General features: G+C 39.0%; 1 protein-coding gene across 4 annotated transcripts; it reads left to right on the top strand.

The window, feature by feature from the left end:
• The first annotated feature begins 1198 nt into the window (after window positions 1-1198).
• On the top strand, window positions 1199-12852 carry SULT1C4 (sulfotransferase family 1C member 4). Of its 4 annotated transcripts, XR_010883968.1 has the most exons (10): window positions 1199-1292; window positions 5493-5587; window positions 6130-6310; window positions 7980-8117; window positions 9420-9517; window positions 9842-9968; window positions 11125-11219; window positions 11434-11614; window positions 11776-12115; window positions 12409-12852. XR_010883968.1 is itself a non-coding variant. In XM_013954237.2 (9 exons), the coding sequence occupies exons 1-9, from the start codon at window positions 1280-1282 to the stop codon at window positions 11886-11888; spliced, it is 1041 nt and encodes a 346-aa protein (XP_013809691.2). In that variant the 5' UTR covers window positions 1199-1279; the 3' UTR covers window positions 11889-12245. The 4 variants fall into 4 exon arrangements, 3 of the variants coding, with proteins under 3 accessions (XP_013809691.2, XP_013809690.2, XP_013809692.2); XM_013954237.2 differs by lacking the exon at window positions 12409-12852 and having other exon boundaries at window positions 11776-12245; XM_013954236.2 differs by lacking the exons at window positions 1199-1292; window positions 12409-12852 and adding an exon at window positions 4674-5178 and having other exon boundaries at window positions 6092-6310; window positions 11776-12245.
• The last annotated feature ends 5010 nt before the right edge of the window (window positions 12853-17862 follow it).

Here is a 17862-nt window from a genome sequence, read left to right on the forward strand (position 1 = left end):
TGCATCTTCTTTCCTTAGTAAGGCTGCCGAAATCCCAGCCAAAGAAAGAGCTGGGTGGTTTTTCAAGCGGTTCATAGACATGGAGAGCAATGGGAATCGGTGCCTGGGGCTGAGAGGCTGGTCTGGGAGCCCGGGATGACAGGGAGGTCCCCTGAGGCACAGCCAGTGGCAAAGCCCGCACCTCGCTCTAGCAATGCTCCTTGCCCCCAGTGAGTTGCGTGTGTTTTTTCTAAGGACTCAGTGAATTTGGTCTCTTGAGGCCAGAAGTTTCTAAGATTTCCCTGCCCCTGAAATGAGGATAAATACATATGCTTTTCTGCATATATAGCTACTGAGTTGCCAATTATTTCCACCTGCAGCTGGCAGGTGGAGGAAGGCACCCCTGTTTGTGATGTGCGGGGATGTCCCGTGGTGGGAATGGACGTCCCAGCTCTTCCTTCCCCTTTCACTGCCCAACACGAGGCTTTGCGCAGCTCGTGTTCCCTGACGCCTGCTGAGCCCTCACTGGCCTCTGCTTCCGAGTCCCCTCTCGTTGCTTCTGGGCTAAGTGGGAAAGTCTGAATGTAAGGAAAAACTTCTTTACTGTGAGGGTGGTTGGACAGGGGAACAGGTTGCCCAGAGAGGTTGTGGAGTCTCCATCCTTGGAGATATTCAAAAGGCGTCTGAACAGAGTCCTGGGCAACGTGCTCTAGGTGACCCTGCTTGAGCAGGGGGTTGGACTAGATGATCTCCAGAGGTCCCTTCCAACCTCAACCATTCTGTGATTCTGTGATTCTGTGATCATAAGTGCTTTGCTGATAGGAAATGTATTTAAGTATTGTGCTTAAATTTTTTGCTGAATCAAAGCCTTAGGACTTACCATTCCATGTTTAACACTTACTGTTTTCCATAGTATTTATTTTGCTATTATATAAATATATCTATGATGATTATCTCTACAGCATATGGCTGCAACCCAGACATTCATTAATTAACCATTACAACATAGATTGTGAAGTAATGTTCCCTTTTTACAGATATCAGCAGGAATGTTCTTGGTAAAGTATGGGCTGTGACAGCCAGAGTCCACTACAGGACATATTTGCGATTAACTCTAGGTATGTCCTGCAATACCTAAAGCTTTCTTTGCCTCAGGTTGTCCCCTCTGACTGATAGGTCTTTTTATTTAGTTGCCAACAAGTGACTGGGGCACCCAGCTTTAAAACTCAGAAAGCCCAAAAGTGAAACCTTGACCTGTTCTGCATGTTCTTCTGTTTCTTCAGAGTACGCATATTTCTGGATGGCAAATACAGGTAAGTACCTAAGGATTTCAAGATCTTTCAAATATAATGTTAAGATGATTCTGTTAACAACTTTTGTCCAGCAGAGGGAGACGAGAGTTTTAGATAAATGTAGTATAAACACTAAGCATAACAAGGAAAAAATATTTTTAAAAGTTCAAATATATCAGCTGTAGATTTTAATATAGATTTTAATTTTTAATGCATAGTTCCCTAGAGCATATAGACAACTAAATATAGGCCAAATCTGAAGAAAATCAGACTTAAAACAATATTTGTAGTGCTGGATATTGTTGCAAGATTCACAGCCGTCATCTTACTACAAGTCCGATCTGGTATGAACAACAACAGAAAACACTCTTTTTCTAATTTCGAAAGTCCGACTGTGATTCTTGATTAAATCTAAAATGCTAAAAGGCTTAAATCTAACATAAAAATTAAAACAGTTATCTACAATAAAAATGTTCTATTAATGATTTTAAAGAAATGAAAGCTTCAGATAGTAATTGGAAGCATAACTTATTTCTTAAATAATCTCTTTTTCAGTTTTTTTCGAGCTAAAAAAGCCTAAAAAATGATATATTTAGTAGGAGTAAAAGAAGAGATTCTAAAGATCCCACCTGAAGAACAGCAAAACATAACATAGACCTGGCTCCAGAGCCTTGAGGGTTTACAGAATAAACCGTCTTTATTCATCTGCTTTCTCCTAGTTTTGACTCCACTGTGGTGGTGTTCATCTTTGCTTAACTTCCCTCAGATGTTCTAGTCAGTAACAACCGAGCATCTCTGCTCATATTAGTAGTCATATTAACGTCAAGAACAGCATGGTGTGAGCATGGAAAGTAACGAAGCATAGCAGCAGCATGTATTAATGGGGTCCTGAGTCAAAAAACCATTTAAGGGCCCCCAGGCTGCACACTTCTGTTTTTCAGTTCACATCAAGGCAAAGCCAGAAGAAACGGTAATAAATCTATGCCACTATATAAAAGCATGGAAATAAATAGTGCAAACACGTCATTATCCTTGAAGCAACTCTGGTGACGCTGTGCCAAAGGGAGGCTGAATCACCAGAGTGAGCAGAGAGGGAGGCAGTTCGACCAAGCACTAAGTACTCCGAAGTGCCACAAGACAAATCTGGTTATCTTGCAAGGTAGTATTCCTGAAGCTCTCCATGGCTGTTAAAAACTGGAAAGACAATTTTACGTGGAACTAGATGAGACACTCATAGACAACTATCACCTGGTGATAAATAAGAACTTGCTGGCTTACCACGTGCAGATTTAAGGAATGTAGATGAGGACAAATGTAAGATAAACGTATCTCTATTCTTCCTTTGATGATTAGATACGGATTTCATGAAGCCCAAGGACTACCAAACCTAATACTAACCACCCCAACTTCACTTGCATTGCTGTACAGCAAGGATGCTTTCAAGGGCAAGTAAGCCTTATTCCTGATTCATAGTCACTTGTCTCCATGCTGTGAGTCTCTTCCCAACAGTCTTCCCAACAGTCTCTTCCCATGACCGTTTCCATTGAATGGCCTGTAGCTTTCCATTCTCAGGTAAAGATCTAAGTATGCTCACCCAGGCTAACATAAAACTAGTGCATTTTACATGGGGATGCATGAGGAAGCTCTTTGCAGGCAATGCCTGGCGTCTTTTCAGAGCTGCCCAGTAACCCACAATCCTGACCCAGAAACCCAGACCATGGCCCAGCCAGTTCACCTCCCACATCCCCGTTTCACAACAGGAGAAATCCATCACCCCCTGCCTACTTTGGAAGCAGTTTTCAAGCTGCAGGTGGAGTTCTATGACCTTGCTCCAGGATATCTGGCACAGCACGCTGTTCACAGGCTGCTCAGATTCGCAGCTGCAATAGGGGAGAAGCACATGATAGGCAGCTCTTCAGTTTTACTTTGTTCAAACAGGCTAGCTGGTTTACTTTGGGGATTACTGCATTATCAAGATGATTGTGTAACTAAAAGGGGTGTGAATACCCTTTCAAACTAGTCAATGAACTTTCAGTTGCAGGTGTGAGAAGGACAAAGCAAATCAGCATGGGCTTCCACAGCGAGGAAAATGACAAATCCTCTGATTACAGAACCTGAGAATAATGGTCACGTTGAAGTATGGAAAACAGAAAGAGAAATGTGACACCTTGATCTTATATTCTCTGCTTGTTCCGTGTTACTTGTTAGTTCCGGTATTGTCAACCTTCAGATTAAAAATCTTGTCTCAAAGCCAGAAAAAGATCAAGTGGTTGCCTTAAAGTCAATCAAGTAGTCACTTCAGTTTCTTTGTTTCATGATTTTTTGGAAACTTTTCTTGAAATTGTACAGTGAATGCTACCAATTCACTGCCTCCCACAGCTCTTCAAAGGGGACCTCCTAACTCTATGTTATTAATTGCGTGAGAAAAATTGTCACTCTACCCATCTCTCTCCCCTTCTCTCTCACAATTCCACATATTTCCTACTTGTCCTGTTTTCTGTGTATAGAGTATCCTTCATTCACCTTCTCTCTTTGTCTCCTCATTCATTTATAGAGACAAATACACAGTTCAGTACTTTGCTACGTACTCCTCACTTCTCACCTATGCCCTAAAATAGAGGTGACACTCCATAAGCCCTACTACAGTCAGTGGAGAGCTAATGGACTCTGCAGAACAAGTCAGCTCACAATTGGGCAGCTGAATCACTGTTCAGACTCCACTGGCCGTGCTGACTACCCCCCATGTTAGGTAGGATTAGTGCAAGGATGGCCACATCCTCATTTGGTTATGATGTATGAAAAGTCTTTAAACAATGGAGATGACAAAAAGCCATTTTAGATACAAATGCTGCCAGGCCATCCAAAGGATGACCAAGCGGGACCTTGAGGACTCACAGTGCTTGCATGCCTTCAATGGAAGACAGAAGCAATGCCGGTGAGCTAGTTTTTTAAAATAATTTTCCTTTATGAACACAATCAATTCAAGATTGCTTGAGTTCAGCTGGAGTGAGCTACTTTTTGCCCAAGAACGTTTTCAATGCATACAAACATTTCAGGATGACTGCAGGGACTGGGAACTAGATGCTAAAGTATCACTGGTATATTGTTGGTCGCCAACGTTAGCATGCTGTTTGCAGTTAGTCTGGGGCACATCAGTATATAGGTTTAAAGATAGGCAGGGACTTAAACTTTATAAAGAAACACTGCTTCAACATTCAGTGAACCCAAACCCTGTAATGTCATGCTAATTAAGAAGTGAACCTGCTTAGATAGTGCTATAAAACTGAAATTGCTGACCCCAGTGACGAAACAGACCTTTAGACATACATTAAATAAGCTGTGTGCAGTATATGGTGAAAATGGAATCAGATTTATTTTAATTCATGCAGTTCCATCGATCTTTGGTGTTAACAAACAATAAACTATTTTAGCAATTCAGATTAAATATTAGGAAGAAAATCAATTATTCTAAGACTATTGACAATAATACAGACAAGTTTAAAATAATCTTGCTGGAGCTACTGGCAGATGTTTAATGCTGTTACAGGTAAGGAATCATAGTTTAGACGAGAATTCTAAGTAGTTTTCATTCACAGGATTAAAAAGGAGTTCATAAACCAGGCAGAAAATTTGTTCAGCTATTGGCTGCTGCTGTATCTCCTCCTTCGCTCTCCTCACATTCATAGGAGGAATAGAAACTCCACCCAAGCTTTCATCCTACTTATGCCTGAAGATCAATGTTGGTGCACAGTTATTAATACATCCAAGGACTGAAGACATTCAAGTATAAAAAAATCTCTGGCTAGTTTCTTTTTCTCTCTCTTTTTTTTTTTTAATTTCATGGGTCAGTGTCCAGCCACCAGCCTGACTTCTTGATCTGCTCAACAGAATCTATACAAAAGCAGGTGTAAGTAGACAAGGAAATGAAAGGAAATATTTGTGGCAATGCTTGCTGTTGAGATTGAAGTGTTTCTTTTTTCTTTTCTGACTGATATTTATAATTGAGATGATTTCTGTACCCTCCTGCCCTTAAGCAGAATTTTCCTCTGATCAGATTCTGGGGCTCTGAAGGTTATGACTAACAACTTCTGACTTCCTTGGGAGAAGTCCAGAAATGAATAACTAGTTATCGTAAAAGTATATGATAGGTAGTAGACTTAACTAGATTGATTTAAATTATTAAAGTTTAACAACCTTTGTTTAATGATCTATCTGGTTCAGGTTATTTATCAGCATCAAATGTCAATGCACAGCAAAGAACTCTGAAAGTAAAAAGTTCCAGGAACGAAATACAGAAGAGCTCTGCAAATATTTTTGTGAGTATCAGTTTGTAGCAGACATGCTGTTTCTAATTATTCTGTTGTTAGTGACGGTTAAAATAGGTAGGCCCAAGGGGTGCCAGCAAGACTTTCTGCTTATTTTCTTTAAGAAAGAAGGTTTGAGTCCTTTATGCTGACTTCAGTGGGAACTGAACATACTCTCTCCTCTTTTAAATCACACTGCAAACTACTTTTTCTTGCCTTTCAAAGGCAACCAACTTCCAGTCAGTATTTTACATAAATATGTTTGCTAAAATGTTCAAACATGGAAATAAGGTATTTTTTCTCTTTTGGAATCTGAGAAAATGGAGTGATTTTTAGAGCTGCTGAGAACCAACAGCAAAAATATGCCAAGCATTTCTGAAAATTAGATCACGCTGTAAGGAGTCTATATAGATAGATAGATAAATAGGTCTAATCATAGGCAAATAAATCAGAAGATCAATAAAGTCAATAAAAGAGACCTTGAGAATAGAAGAGTAAATTTAGGTTTCTTTTCAGAACAAACACATTCATTTCCAACCCTTTCCTTCTTCAAGAAGTACGCAATGGCCTTGGATAAAATGGAAGATCTGAGTCTACAAGAGACATTGACCAGACCTGAGACAGGTGAAGTGGAAGGTGTTACCTTTACAAAAATAATATGCAGCACGTGGGATCAAGTTTGGAACTTCAGAGCCAGACCTGATGATCTGCTCATTGCAACCTATGCAAAAGCAGGTTTGTGTGCATAGGAGACAGAGAGAAATGTTTGGGATATTACTTACTGCTGGAATTGAAAATTAAGGTTTTCTATTGTGACTGAGATTTGTTCAATCCCAAAGCAGACTTACATTTTAAAGAGGTGAAGTTCTGACAGCTGTGGCTGTAACTTCTGATTACTTTAAGGGAAATGAAATAATAATAATCCTTTACTGTCAATGTTCAAATGGTCAAAGTCTGGTTACATACACTTGCTGTTTTCTTTGATTTAGATTATGTACAGATATATTAATGACAACACTAGAACTTTTCAATCAATAAGTAATGATTTAACAACACCTAGTTAAAATCATTGTTTACTCAGTAATAATAGAAACTGGCTGAACTATTAATCTTACTATGATTTGGTTAATGACTTGGTATAAACCAGTACTGATTCTGGAAATGCCTTACTTATAAATAAGAAATCACCAAATTAGCTCACTTAATAATGGCAGCCAATAAACTACCCACCATCAATCTAGCTAACTCATATTTGTATTTAATTGGAGACTGGCCACGTAACTCGTGTATTACCTTTTCTCCTCTTGACCAGCCCCGTTATACTTATTACAAAGAAAAACAATGAATAACAAGTATTCAATATTAATTCTGGATGAATAAAAGCATGTACAATTTAGGGGATTCAGGAATAAATTCAGGAACATTTGATGATCACTAGAAATTAATGACTGGAGTTAACAAGAATTTTTTAATTTTTTTCAGCAGAAAAAATGATTGTTACACAAATTGATTACTTTCATAGGAAAAGTAAATTTTGCTCAAAATTTTTAATTTATTTCAGGTATAGTGAAAGCAAAAGATGATATTTTGATTAAAATACCTCAACCATTGAACTGAAAGGAAATAAACAGCTAGGAGTCAATTTGACATTATGTTGCCTTGCCAAAACTGTATAGTTCAAGCATCTTGTTAAGGGCACGGTTTTATGCCCGCATTTTTTCCCATGTTATCCCCTAGCCTGTCCTCTAGTTGACCTGCCACAGTACCTCAGGGGAAGTGTCATTAAGCCTGTGATCATGGCCACAGGGGAAAAGAGGTACATGAGAGACATGATTCTGTAACTCTTACAAGATGCTGCAATAGCTCAGGCAGATGAAGTTTAATGTTATACTGACCTTCATTAAAGCATTTCAGATGAGAATATTGGAAATACTGCAACCTTTCTATATTTCTAAACTGTTTGAAACTTTTAATTCACTCAAAGTTCAGATATTTCAATCTTTCATTCAAATTCAGGATAAAAACATTGAAATAGCTGAATTTCTGTGAGGTATGAAAATAAGGAGGAGGGAATTTCACTCTTTCTTGCAAATAATATAGCCTCCAAATAATAGTGAGTTTATCCCAGAGCTTTTTTTAACACTGGGGTGGGCATGAGGGTATTTCTGTCAGCATAAAGAAAACTGTCCCAAACTGCAGTCCCTGAAACTTTGCTTTGGAAATTACTTCTCTATTTCTAATAAAGCATTTTTCCCCCACTATCATCTCTTTCCACTTTGTCCATCATCTTCTGTGCTGTCCCTTCCTCCTTTAATATGGAGTCCATCTTTTCAGCTTCCAGTTCTCTGACAGAAGTGACTCTCAGCTCTTCCTGAGAGAAAAATATAAACACTGATATTTTCAGGTACCACATGGACACAGGAGATAGTGGATATGATTCAACATAATGGAGATATTCAGAAGTGTAGACGCGCCAGTACTTACAAACGGCATCCTTTCCTTGAGTGGTCTGTCCCAAAGTCTTCAATTCAGACTTACTCAGGTAAATATCATACAGATAGGTTGGTGTTTCAGACAAAATGAAACAACACGATCTACCCAGACAGTATCCACTGCTCACAACACAGGTTTCCTAGGAGAGGTCTGATTTGCTTTGTCACTGTACGGTGCACTGTCAGGCATTAGGGCCCAATTTGGTTGCCTTAACATAAATATCTAGCACTATCCAAGCCTAGGCAAGGTTGGCAGATATGACACAGGCCCTGTTGAAAAGCATGTCATTCTGGGGCGGCATCTGAAAGCCATGTGTGATACTCCACAGTACCTAACACAGCAGCAGATATGTGTAAAATAGCAACATGTGGGCAATTGAATCTCACTCTGAGATTACACATTATATGAAACAGAAGCCTGTCTTGGATGTATTCCCAGAATGTGGATGCTGTTTTCAGTGGTTTTACTACTATTTTTAGTAACTTCTGTTAAATTCTAGAGTCTAGTCATCTAAACATGATATCAGGCATTCAGGCATCCTGATTGTTCTGCAAAGAGAGTTTCCTACAAGACCCTTCACTCCAGCAAAGACTCCCATTGCACACTAATCTTTAAGCCAGACTCTCTTGACATTTGAAGCTAAACAGTTTCTCTGACTCTGCAGTAGGAGTGTTAATTTTTCTCTTCTAAGCCAGACTGGGCTGACATATATGGACACAAAAGAATGCCTCTCTCTGATAGAGGCAACAAAAAAAGGATGGGAAAAGAAAGAAATAATATATATCTACATATCCCCACATATTGCCATGTATTTGCCTATATCCAAAACTATTCAAAATCCACTGTGCAAAGATTTTGAACTTCATCCATTCCTCTCCTGGTCTGTCTTCCTTCATAAGCCATTCAGAAAGTCTGGTCACCCAGCATATTCTTTTTGTATCCTAGAAAGAAACAACTGTCTCTCACCTGCAAAGAAAATGGAGATCACCAAATGTTGTGAAGGAGAAAGACTGATTGGTTATATATAATTTGGTATTTATAATCCTCCCTTGGGATGCAGATAAGGGGGCTAGACACAGGTCCAGGGAGTCAAAAAGAATATATAAATCACTGTTCCCCCTTTCCTCCTTGAAAACATAGGTAAAAATTCCACCAGAAGCACTGAAGTTGCTTCTGGGTTCTTATGCAATCTTGTATATGTGTTATACTGCCATATAATTTATAGTAGGTGAAGGTGAATTGCAAGGTGACTGCTAAAAAGTCACAGTCAAAAAGCCACATATGAGAATAGCAAAAAAGTACTAGCAGAATTTAGAAAACAGGTCATTCATTACAATGAAACATTCCACAGGCCTGGAATTAGCTGAAGCTATGCCTTCTCCACGAACACTAAAAACTCATCTCCCTGTGCAGCTGGTACCCCCCTCCTTCTGGGAACAAAACTGCAAGGTAAGGTTGAGAGGTAGGACTCAATTCTACCTTACTTGGGAAAAAAGTGAGATAAAACAGGACTGAAAATGGTTTCCAGAATCCTTGTGAAACCTAGAGTTCTCCCCAGCAACATTCGCTTTAATGTACAATGTGTGCGTGAAACTAAAGAAGTCATGACTAAGTTACCCTAGTTGGATTTCAGAAAATCTAAGCAAAATCTCTTCAGCCTTTGTCACTCAGGCTCCAAGAGAAAACTCCAGGAGACGCTTAACATCTATAGAGATATGTGGAATTCCATATTTCTCACATTTCATATTTCTCTTGTTTCTACATCCAATAAAGATAATCTATGTGGCAAGAAATGCCAAAGACAACCTGGTGTCATACTACCATTTCCACAGAATGAGTAAAATATTGCCTGATCCAGGAACCTGGGAGGAGTTTGTGGAGAAATTCATGGCCGGAAAAGGTGATGAACTGCAATAATTTGTATAAGAGATTTTAAAAATGCCTAACTTGATCTATTTATTTCGGCTATGTTTTGAAATCCAGTGCTGACAGAGTGATGGAGGATATCTACTGAAAGTGTTTCAGGAGTAATTTATCTTCATTTGTGGGATTTTATTAGTACCTAAAAGATGGATGCTCTCTTTATAGCCCCATTATGAAAAATGTGCTACTCTTTATTCTATCATCACATCCAATTTTCAGGTTTCATCTCTTCTTTCTTTGAGGATAAAAGAAACCTGCTTGGAAGTCAGAGGGGAAGGAACAGTGGTTTGATGGCTGTATTCTAGCCTGATACACAAGAAAACAAAATTTAATTCTGTGAAGTGCGAATTTGAGTTAAGAGAGTCTTTTTACCTAAATTTAGCTGTCTAAAAATCAGACATTGAGACAAAGCCAGTTATCTAGCTCTAGAGAAAGGCACCCCCAGAAGCTGATTCTTCCTTTCCTAAAAGAAGTGCCCATATTCAAGAAAGAAAAACCTACGCACGTGGATGAGAGTTTGCAATTTTTGTCAGTAAAGCTTCTGTAGATGCTTAACGTTTTGCCACCATGTAGGCCTAGAGACACCACTATCTTGACCAGCGTGACAGTCTCATGTCTAAGGGAGACTTTGGGTCTTGTGTTTGACCAGCTAGGATTGGGATACTTCTTGGAAAGAAACAGGCACTTCTGATAGCATACTAAATATTTAAACTATGTAGAATCATAGAGTAATGCAAGCTGGAAGGAACTTCCATGGTTTTCTGGTCCAGCTCTCACCCAAAGCAGGGCCAACTAAGAGTGGTCTTGTCCAGCTGATCAGATAAATCACACTCTAGCAATGTCTGTTTCTCTCCATTGACTGTAAATGCAGCCTAGATGTTTCATTCAATGTAAGTATCTGCATTTGTTGCCATCTAAAGTCAGACATGAATCCTACTCTGAACATCCATACACCTGAGAGATATAATTAACGTGAATGCTATGTACAGCACAGAACACAGTAGTCATGGCCACAGCGATTCAAAACCAGCTGGGAAGTGCTCGGACACTGGTTATGGGGGTAACATAATTTCCAGGGATCTGTAAGACAAATTGGGCATTTACAGTTACTGACAACATTCTTCTTTTTTCAGTGCTCTGGGGGTCCTGGTATGACCATGTAAAAGGATGGTGGAAGGCAAAAGATAAGCACCGTATTCTCTATCTCTTCTATGAAGATATGAAGGAGGTAAAAGGCTGAACGTATACAGCTCTGTTTGAAATCTAGAAAGCCAGTAGCTATTACATACACTCAGCAGTTTTCTGTTGTAATGCCTGCTGTATCAGTAAGTCTTCAAATAATCTGATCTTTTCATCCTGGCAACAATTATAACTTGAACATTATGTTTGATTTCTTTGTTTTTCGTGGCTCCGTATCTTATCCCACTTCATTGTCTGCACAGAATCCAAAGCGTGAAATTCAAAAGATTCTGAAGTTTCTGGAGATGGATGTGGAAAAGGAGGTTCTAAATGAGATACTCCATCACACTGCATTTGAGATAATGAAGGAAAATCCCATGGCAAACTACACTAAAGATTTTGAGGGAATAATGGATCACTCCATTTCCCCATTCATGAGAAAAGGTGCTGAGGTTTATTATTTGGCATCAACTCTGCCTTCCTGGTTGTTTGTTTGTTTTGAAATAATCCTTCATTTGAAGTACAAGTATTTAGTGAGTTATGGTTAATGGGCTGCAAGAAATACTGACAAATTAATCTTTTTGCTTTGTTTTGCTGTTTTGTAGGGCTCGTTGGGGACTGGAAGAATTATTTCACTGTGGCGCAGAATGAGAAATTTGATGAAGATTACAAGAAGAAAATGGCTGATACTGCTCTTGTTTTTCGCACAGAACTCTGAGCATTAGCAAATGGGAATTATTCTTTGTGATCTATCAGCCTATCCCTTTTTATATATTTTGCTTTTCCTTCACAAAATATCCATGTACCCAAGATTCCAATAGCTTTCTTTCACATGCCACTGATTTTTCATTATCATACGATTACCCAAATTATGTGGAGGTTTAGACTGGTCTCCCTGAAGAAAATAATCCCCTCTCTGGATACTTCTCAATCATCTCTCCTATGGTAATTTTCTGTATTAACAAAATTATTTCAGAAATGCCTTGAGTTTTTGTCGTTGTAAAACTGCAGTTTGTATTGTTGGCATTTTCAAATCAACCTCTAACAGAAATTAAAGACCAATAGGAAAAAAAGATGTTAAAGGAGTGAAAAAGATGCTGTCAACATTGTATGTTATTCTCACGCTGTGCAAACAGTAATTAATAAATACCACTAAAAAAATTTTAAAGATAGTAAAGTATAAACAAAGCAACAGAAGTGCACAAAATAGCATCATTTTCTTTTTTTTCTTGTTTTAGCTGGACATCATAAATGCCATTGAGATGAAAGCAGCATTTCCAAAAATACCAAATACCCATTATGTCCACTGATAAAGCATTACTAAAGGGCTACCTACAGGCATTTAGCTACAATCTAGATGTGGAGGTCGTAGTTCCTACTGCAGTAAGACAAGAAGCTTTCTTCATTGTTGCCCTTTGAAATGGATAGTGTGATATCCCACTAATGTTTGGAAAATTCTGACGGTTGCTGTGAAGGAGGACAAGGGTCAGCACTGCATATTCTCGCTCCCTCTTCACCTTTTTACAAGTGGTCTGCAGATGCATCATGCTATTACCTCCTCTTTTTCTTCACTCTTCCCCTGTTGACCAAACATACCAAGCTTCCAATGAGGACTTTCAGTTGCAATAGAGCCTGACCAGGTCTGCTTTAGCATTAGCAGCAGTGCTATGGCCATTCTTCGAGCTGTGGGAAATGAATTAAAACAATTTATGACCCATTCAGTTATAGACACCTGTTTACGAATTTTGTTTTTAAAGGGCTGCCATTGAGCTTGTCACACAAAAAGTCCCCAAAGAGCTTCTGTCTCACTGAGTTTACTTGCTGAATGTCAGAGGGAAAATAACAGACTGCAGCATCTGCAGGAAAATGCCATCTTAGTCTCGACAGTCAGGTTAACACAAAAAATGTTTGCTGGGGGTGTTTTTTCTTTGGCCAGTAGAGGGTCCATTTCTGGCTAGAGATTTAATCCAAATATCTAAATTGAATGCAGTTCTCTAAAGGGCACCAATATCTTGCATCAAGTTTGGAAACAATCAAAAGGGAAGGCTTGCTATTAAAAGGTATGGTGTCAGATCCTGGCCCCCTAAGTGCTCCTCAAAAGCCCAGGAAACACTGGCACTGGAACCAGTCATTTACCACACTGGTGTGAACACGAGCATTTGAATGGCTTTGGGTCAATGGAGGTTCTTGCCCATATATAAAGTATGTCTTAGTAAAGTGAGTACCTGAGAAAAAAAATTCTGGCAGACATGCTGCCCTTCCACACAGCAAGGCTGAACATCAGCCTGGGGAGCTCTGTCACTTCTCTGTTTTTGCTTATGATTGACTTATTTTGCTATTTTACTATCAGCAGTAGGAGGAAAAGGCGTTGTCTGCTCTCTGGCATATTTCCATTCCGCTGGGTCATGCCACAAGCTTGCATGAATCAGCTCAGTTTGTCAGTCTAATCTCACAGTGTCATAAGAGCCATTAGAATATGGAAAACATGCTTAACTCAGTAGCTAGGTGACGTTTTATGAGCTGTGCTGTACAAAAGGTCACACAGATGATCTGTTTGTTCCTCCTTAGAAACCCCTGAATCTATCAAAAGTGCAAAAGTGCTGTGGGTGGCTGCAGTCCCATATGAGTGGGAGACACACAGCCACACCAAGCATAGAGGCACCATATAATAAGGGGCTCACAACACACTGGCTGAGTCACCTCTGCTCTCCCCTCCTTAGGCAAATATTTACCTTTGCCCGCCTGGAATTCAGCTGCTCTGAACAACTGATAAAGAGTAACACAGGTCAGGTAGTGTGGTCCGGGAAAAAGGGGGTAAAAAAACCACTAGATGCGTGGTTATATAAAATCAGGATTTCCTTATCTTAGTGATCTTATACATATTCAGACACAGAAGTGTTAACCTTTATGACCAAACACAGCAGGCAGGGGCAGAAAAGGAGAGTGTTTCTGTTTTTATGCCTTCTGGAGCCAGCATAACTAAGAGATCAAGCTGTGGACTCAGTCATAATTTGTAATATGATATTAATTGCACCAGTGTAAAACTTCAGGGAACAATTAAGTGTGCCAGTGCTTCAAGAGATCCATTTGCTGTCAGTGAGAATGACTGGATCTGGAGCTACTGGGATAGTTTAGGAAAAAGGGTTAATAGGCTTTACGCATCCCCCAGTGGGGCCTGGAGACTAGGATGCTTTGGTGCCTAGTTATGACAGTATGCCAATAAACAGAGATGCGTGCAGGCTTCTGGGAGGATGACTGGAGGGTGTCTACATCTAGAGCTCTTCTAAGTTACATATCTTTGTTTGTCAGTTGTTATGTACAGAGGAGCTTTAAATGATGTGTGATACAGAGATTATTTACTAATACCAACATAAATTATTGAGAGGTGTAATTTATTTTGACATAAGATACTTTAAATCAGTGAGCATCTGCAAAAGGAGATTGTACTTGTTTAACTAAATTATTTCTAGTCAATTTAAACTATCGTCAAGTTTCCTGTGCAAACAAGAGTCTCTGTGTTTACTATGATGACAGAACTCTGTACAGAGCTCTAATTAGAGATATGCACTGAATATACTCTGATGCATTATTTTCATCCACTTACCTAGAGGTATGATTTTACTAATTCGCTTACACACGTGCAACTTCTTTTATGTCAGTTTAAAGTGGCCTTGTATCAGTTTAGCTGATGTAACCCCCCAGCAGCTTCTTTAATGCTGCTTGTCTCTCTTCCTTTATAAGAAAGTATGCCTGAAGAGTTTTGATAGCTCAGAATCCTTTTTATTCATCTCCAGCAAATGTTTGAGAATCAGTGTTGATTAATACATATTAACTATTCACATGTGCCTGTCTTATAGCTGTACAATAACAATTACCAAAACAAATCCTCTCAATGGAGTGGAGGAAGATTCTTGCTTTGATATGGGCTTTTTAACAGAACTGCTGCTAAGTAAGCATTAATTCTAGGGTAGTCGCAATCTCCCTTTAACTTTACTGTCTCTAGGAACTAGAAGAGCCATTTTACTACCACATGGAGTGCAACCTTTTATGAAGCGGACTGGAAGAAGCATCAAGCTTTAAAAAAATTAAAGAAAGTGGCAGAGAAGGGGGCTATTCTGTGTTCTTACCTAGTATTCCAAGACAGAAGAAACACTGGTTTACATTCCACTAATTTTACCGTAGATGATCTGCTTCATGTTTGGATTGAAAATTATTATTTACCCAGTCAGAAAACAGACCACAGACAGAAAGTAGGGTTTTTTTTCCACTAATCCTATGCATGTATACAAAACATATGATTTTTATAATGATTTGACTTATATTAACATGTTCAGGAAAAAACTGATCTTTACAACAAGGTTAATTTGGGAATATTCCAGAGGTGTATTAACACTATATTTTAAGCCTGGACTTGAAGCTTCCATTTCCCTTGTGACCTTGTTGAGTGATGTAAGCCCTGTTCCAATGTGGGCTGTAGGTGAGGCTAGAGGCACACCAAGAAAGTACAAGCACTTCATATTCATAGGATGCAACCAAACTGTGCTGCCAGACCTAAATCCGTGGGCTTTGGCTGCATAACAAGGTGACCTGTTCAAGCTTTGCCTGCCCTCCAAACCAAGTGCAGGCTTAGGCACTATGTGGGTGGACCAGGAATGTTGTCATGTGGCAGCGCATGAAGAGGCAAATTAGTAATGGTTCATTTTCTGGATGGGCTTCAGCATCACCTGCTGCAAAGGCAGTTGGTATTTATAAGCACTGTGAGCTCAGCCTGGCATTAGGTGAAGTGTGAAGGCTCACAGCTGAATTATGGGCATCTACCATATGGTCACGGAGACAGAGAGTTTATGTCAAAGTCAAGTGACTCTGGCTCCTGCACTGGCAGGGGCAGTATAGATACAGGCAGAGTCTCAGGTTAGGCCCTTAAAAATGAAGGTAATGGAATTTAGAAAACTTATTAAAATTGAGCCTCTTCATTCATAGTAGCCTGTTTGTTGTACTGATAACCCACATTGGTCTATACTTGCTACCATTTCTGCATACCAGATTTAAAAGTGCTTTTGTGTTCAGCTAACAATGAAACAGTCTTTAACAGCCAGACCCAACCCTAAGTGCTCAAACACAATGTTAGTTTCCTTGTCTCAGTTTAAAGTTAATCTTTGAACACGTCTTTGTGGGCTCTGCAGATTAGTAGTAGAAGAATGAACTTCTTAACCCTCAGTGTCCTGTTGCAATTTAAGACCAGAATTAAAGACTGTATGAACAATTTCTTCTTTAATATATAACCAATCCTTCACAAACAAAGCAGTACAAATACAGTGGGCAGTACTACCCCTGCATCTTACTAACTCATACAAATATTCATATTAGCACCCTCTGCTCCCTTTTGCACCCCTTAAATTTTTCACTATACCTGCAGTCTGTTCAGTTCCACTACAGGAAATACCCTAGTGAACCCAAGTCAACAAAATGGCTATAGTCAGCCAAAGAATTTAAGGTTCATTTGCATGGGGAAGAGAGAATATTTTAAGTTTCCAAACAGGAAGTCAGTAAAAACAGTTAAAATGATGTAAATTCATACTTTGCCTTACTTTACACTACTTTTGCATATAGAAAAGCCATAAAAGCTGCTCAAAGCAAAGATACAGACAAAAGAGTTTGTTATCCTCTGAAGCTGTCGGAAAGTCAGATTCTACAGTTGCAATTGTTTAAAGTATGAGCTCTGTAAGCTGAAAACACATTCACTGGTTGCAAAATTATAGCAATTTTCTCATTCTATACAGTTCTGAAAATTCCTGCTGGTCTAATAATTGCAATGATGGTGAACAAGCATTTGTACACCACCTCAGTGGAATGACTAATCCCAGTCCTGTGGAACTTGGCCTTTCGATGAAAGCAGAATTTAAAATCTGCTATGCTCTGCCCCAACGCATCTCATGAATGTCTTGGCAATCTTGTTTTACATTAAAACATGCTATTTAAAAAGACGACTAATTACCTTTTGCAAAGATAATAAAATTATAGAATACATGGAACATATAAATTATTGTTCTTTTTCTCATTTATCTTGTCCCAAATTAGCTGCATGCAATATATATCATCTTCTGAACTCCTTCTAGATGGACAAGACATACAATTCATAATCTGCTTAAGAAAATTATGTAAAACAATTGCAAACATGAATCAACATTTTTCCCATGAAATATGGATCAACTTGTACTTTATTGTAATAAATTGAACCAATCAACAGCCGAAATCCTCAATCTTTTTTCTTCTAGCTATTCTAGAAACAACCTTTTTCTTATTCTGTACTGTCTCTCAGGATGCTTTGCAATTGCTGTTGCAATTTAAGACCAAAATGAATGACTGTCAGAAGTATTTCATCAGAAAAATTTAACCAAATCCTTCTTGCACAAAATGGAGGGAAAAGGAGGGGTGGAGATTGGCCTGTCTCTGTCAAATACTTATGTCCCAGGAGCAGGGAGCTATATCAGGGGCTGAGTGCCTTCTAGCTAGAACAAGTTAGTTTCAGAAAGCCTGTGATGAGGGAGCTGGTTGTTCTTGTCTTCTGTACAAACACATCTGAAAAACCTTTGTGTACCTGCCTTGGAGCATCTCCAAAATCAGTTTCTTCACAGGCTAAATCATGTGATGACTGAATTGTAATAAACGTTTTTTGAGGATACAAGGCAGGA

This window comes from Apteryx mantelli, chromosome 1 (assembly GCF_036417845.1).
Source record: "Apteryx mantelli isolate bAptMan1 chromosome 1, bAptMan1.hap1, whole genome shotgun sequence".
Taxonomy (NCBI): Eukaryota; Metazoa; Chordata; class Aves; order Apterygiformes; family Apterygidae; genus Apteryx; species Apteryx mantelli.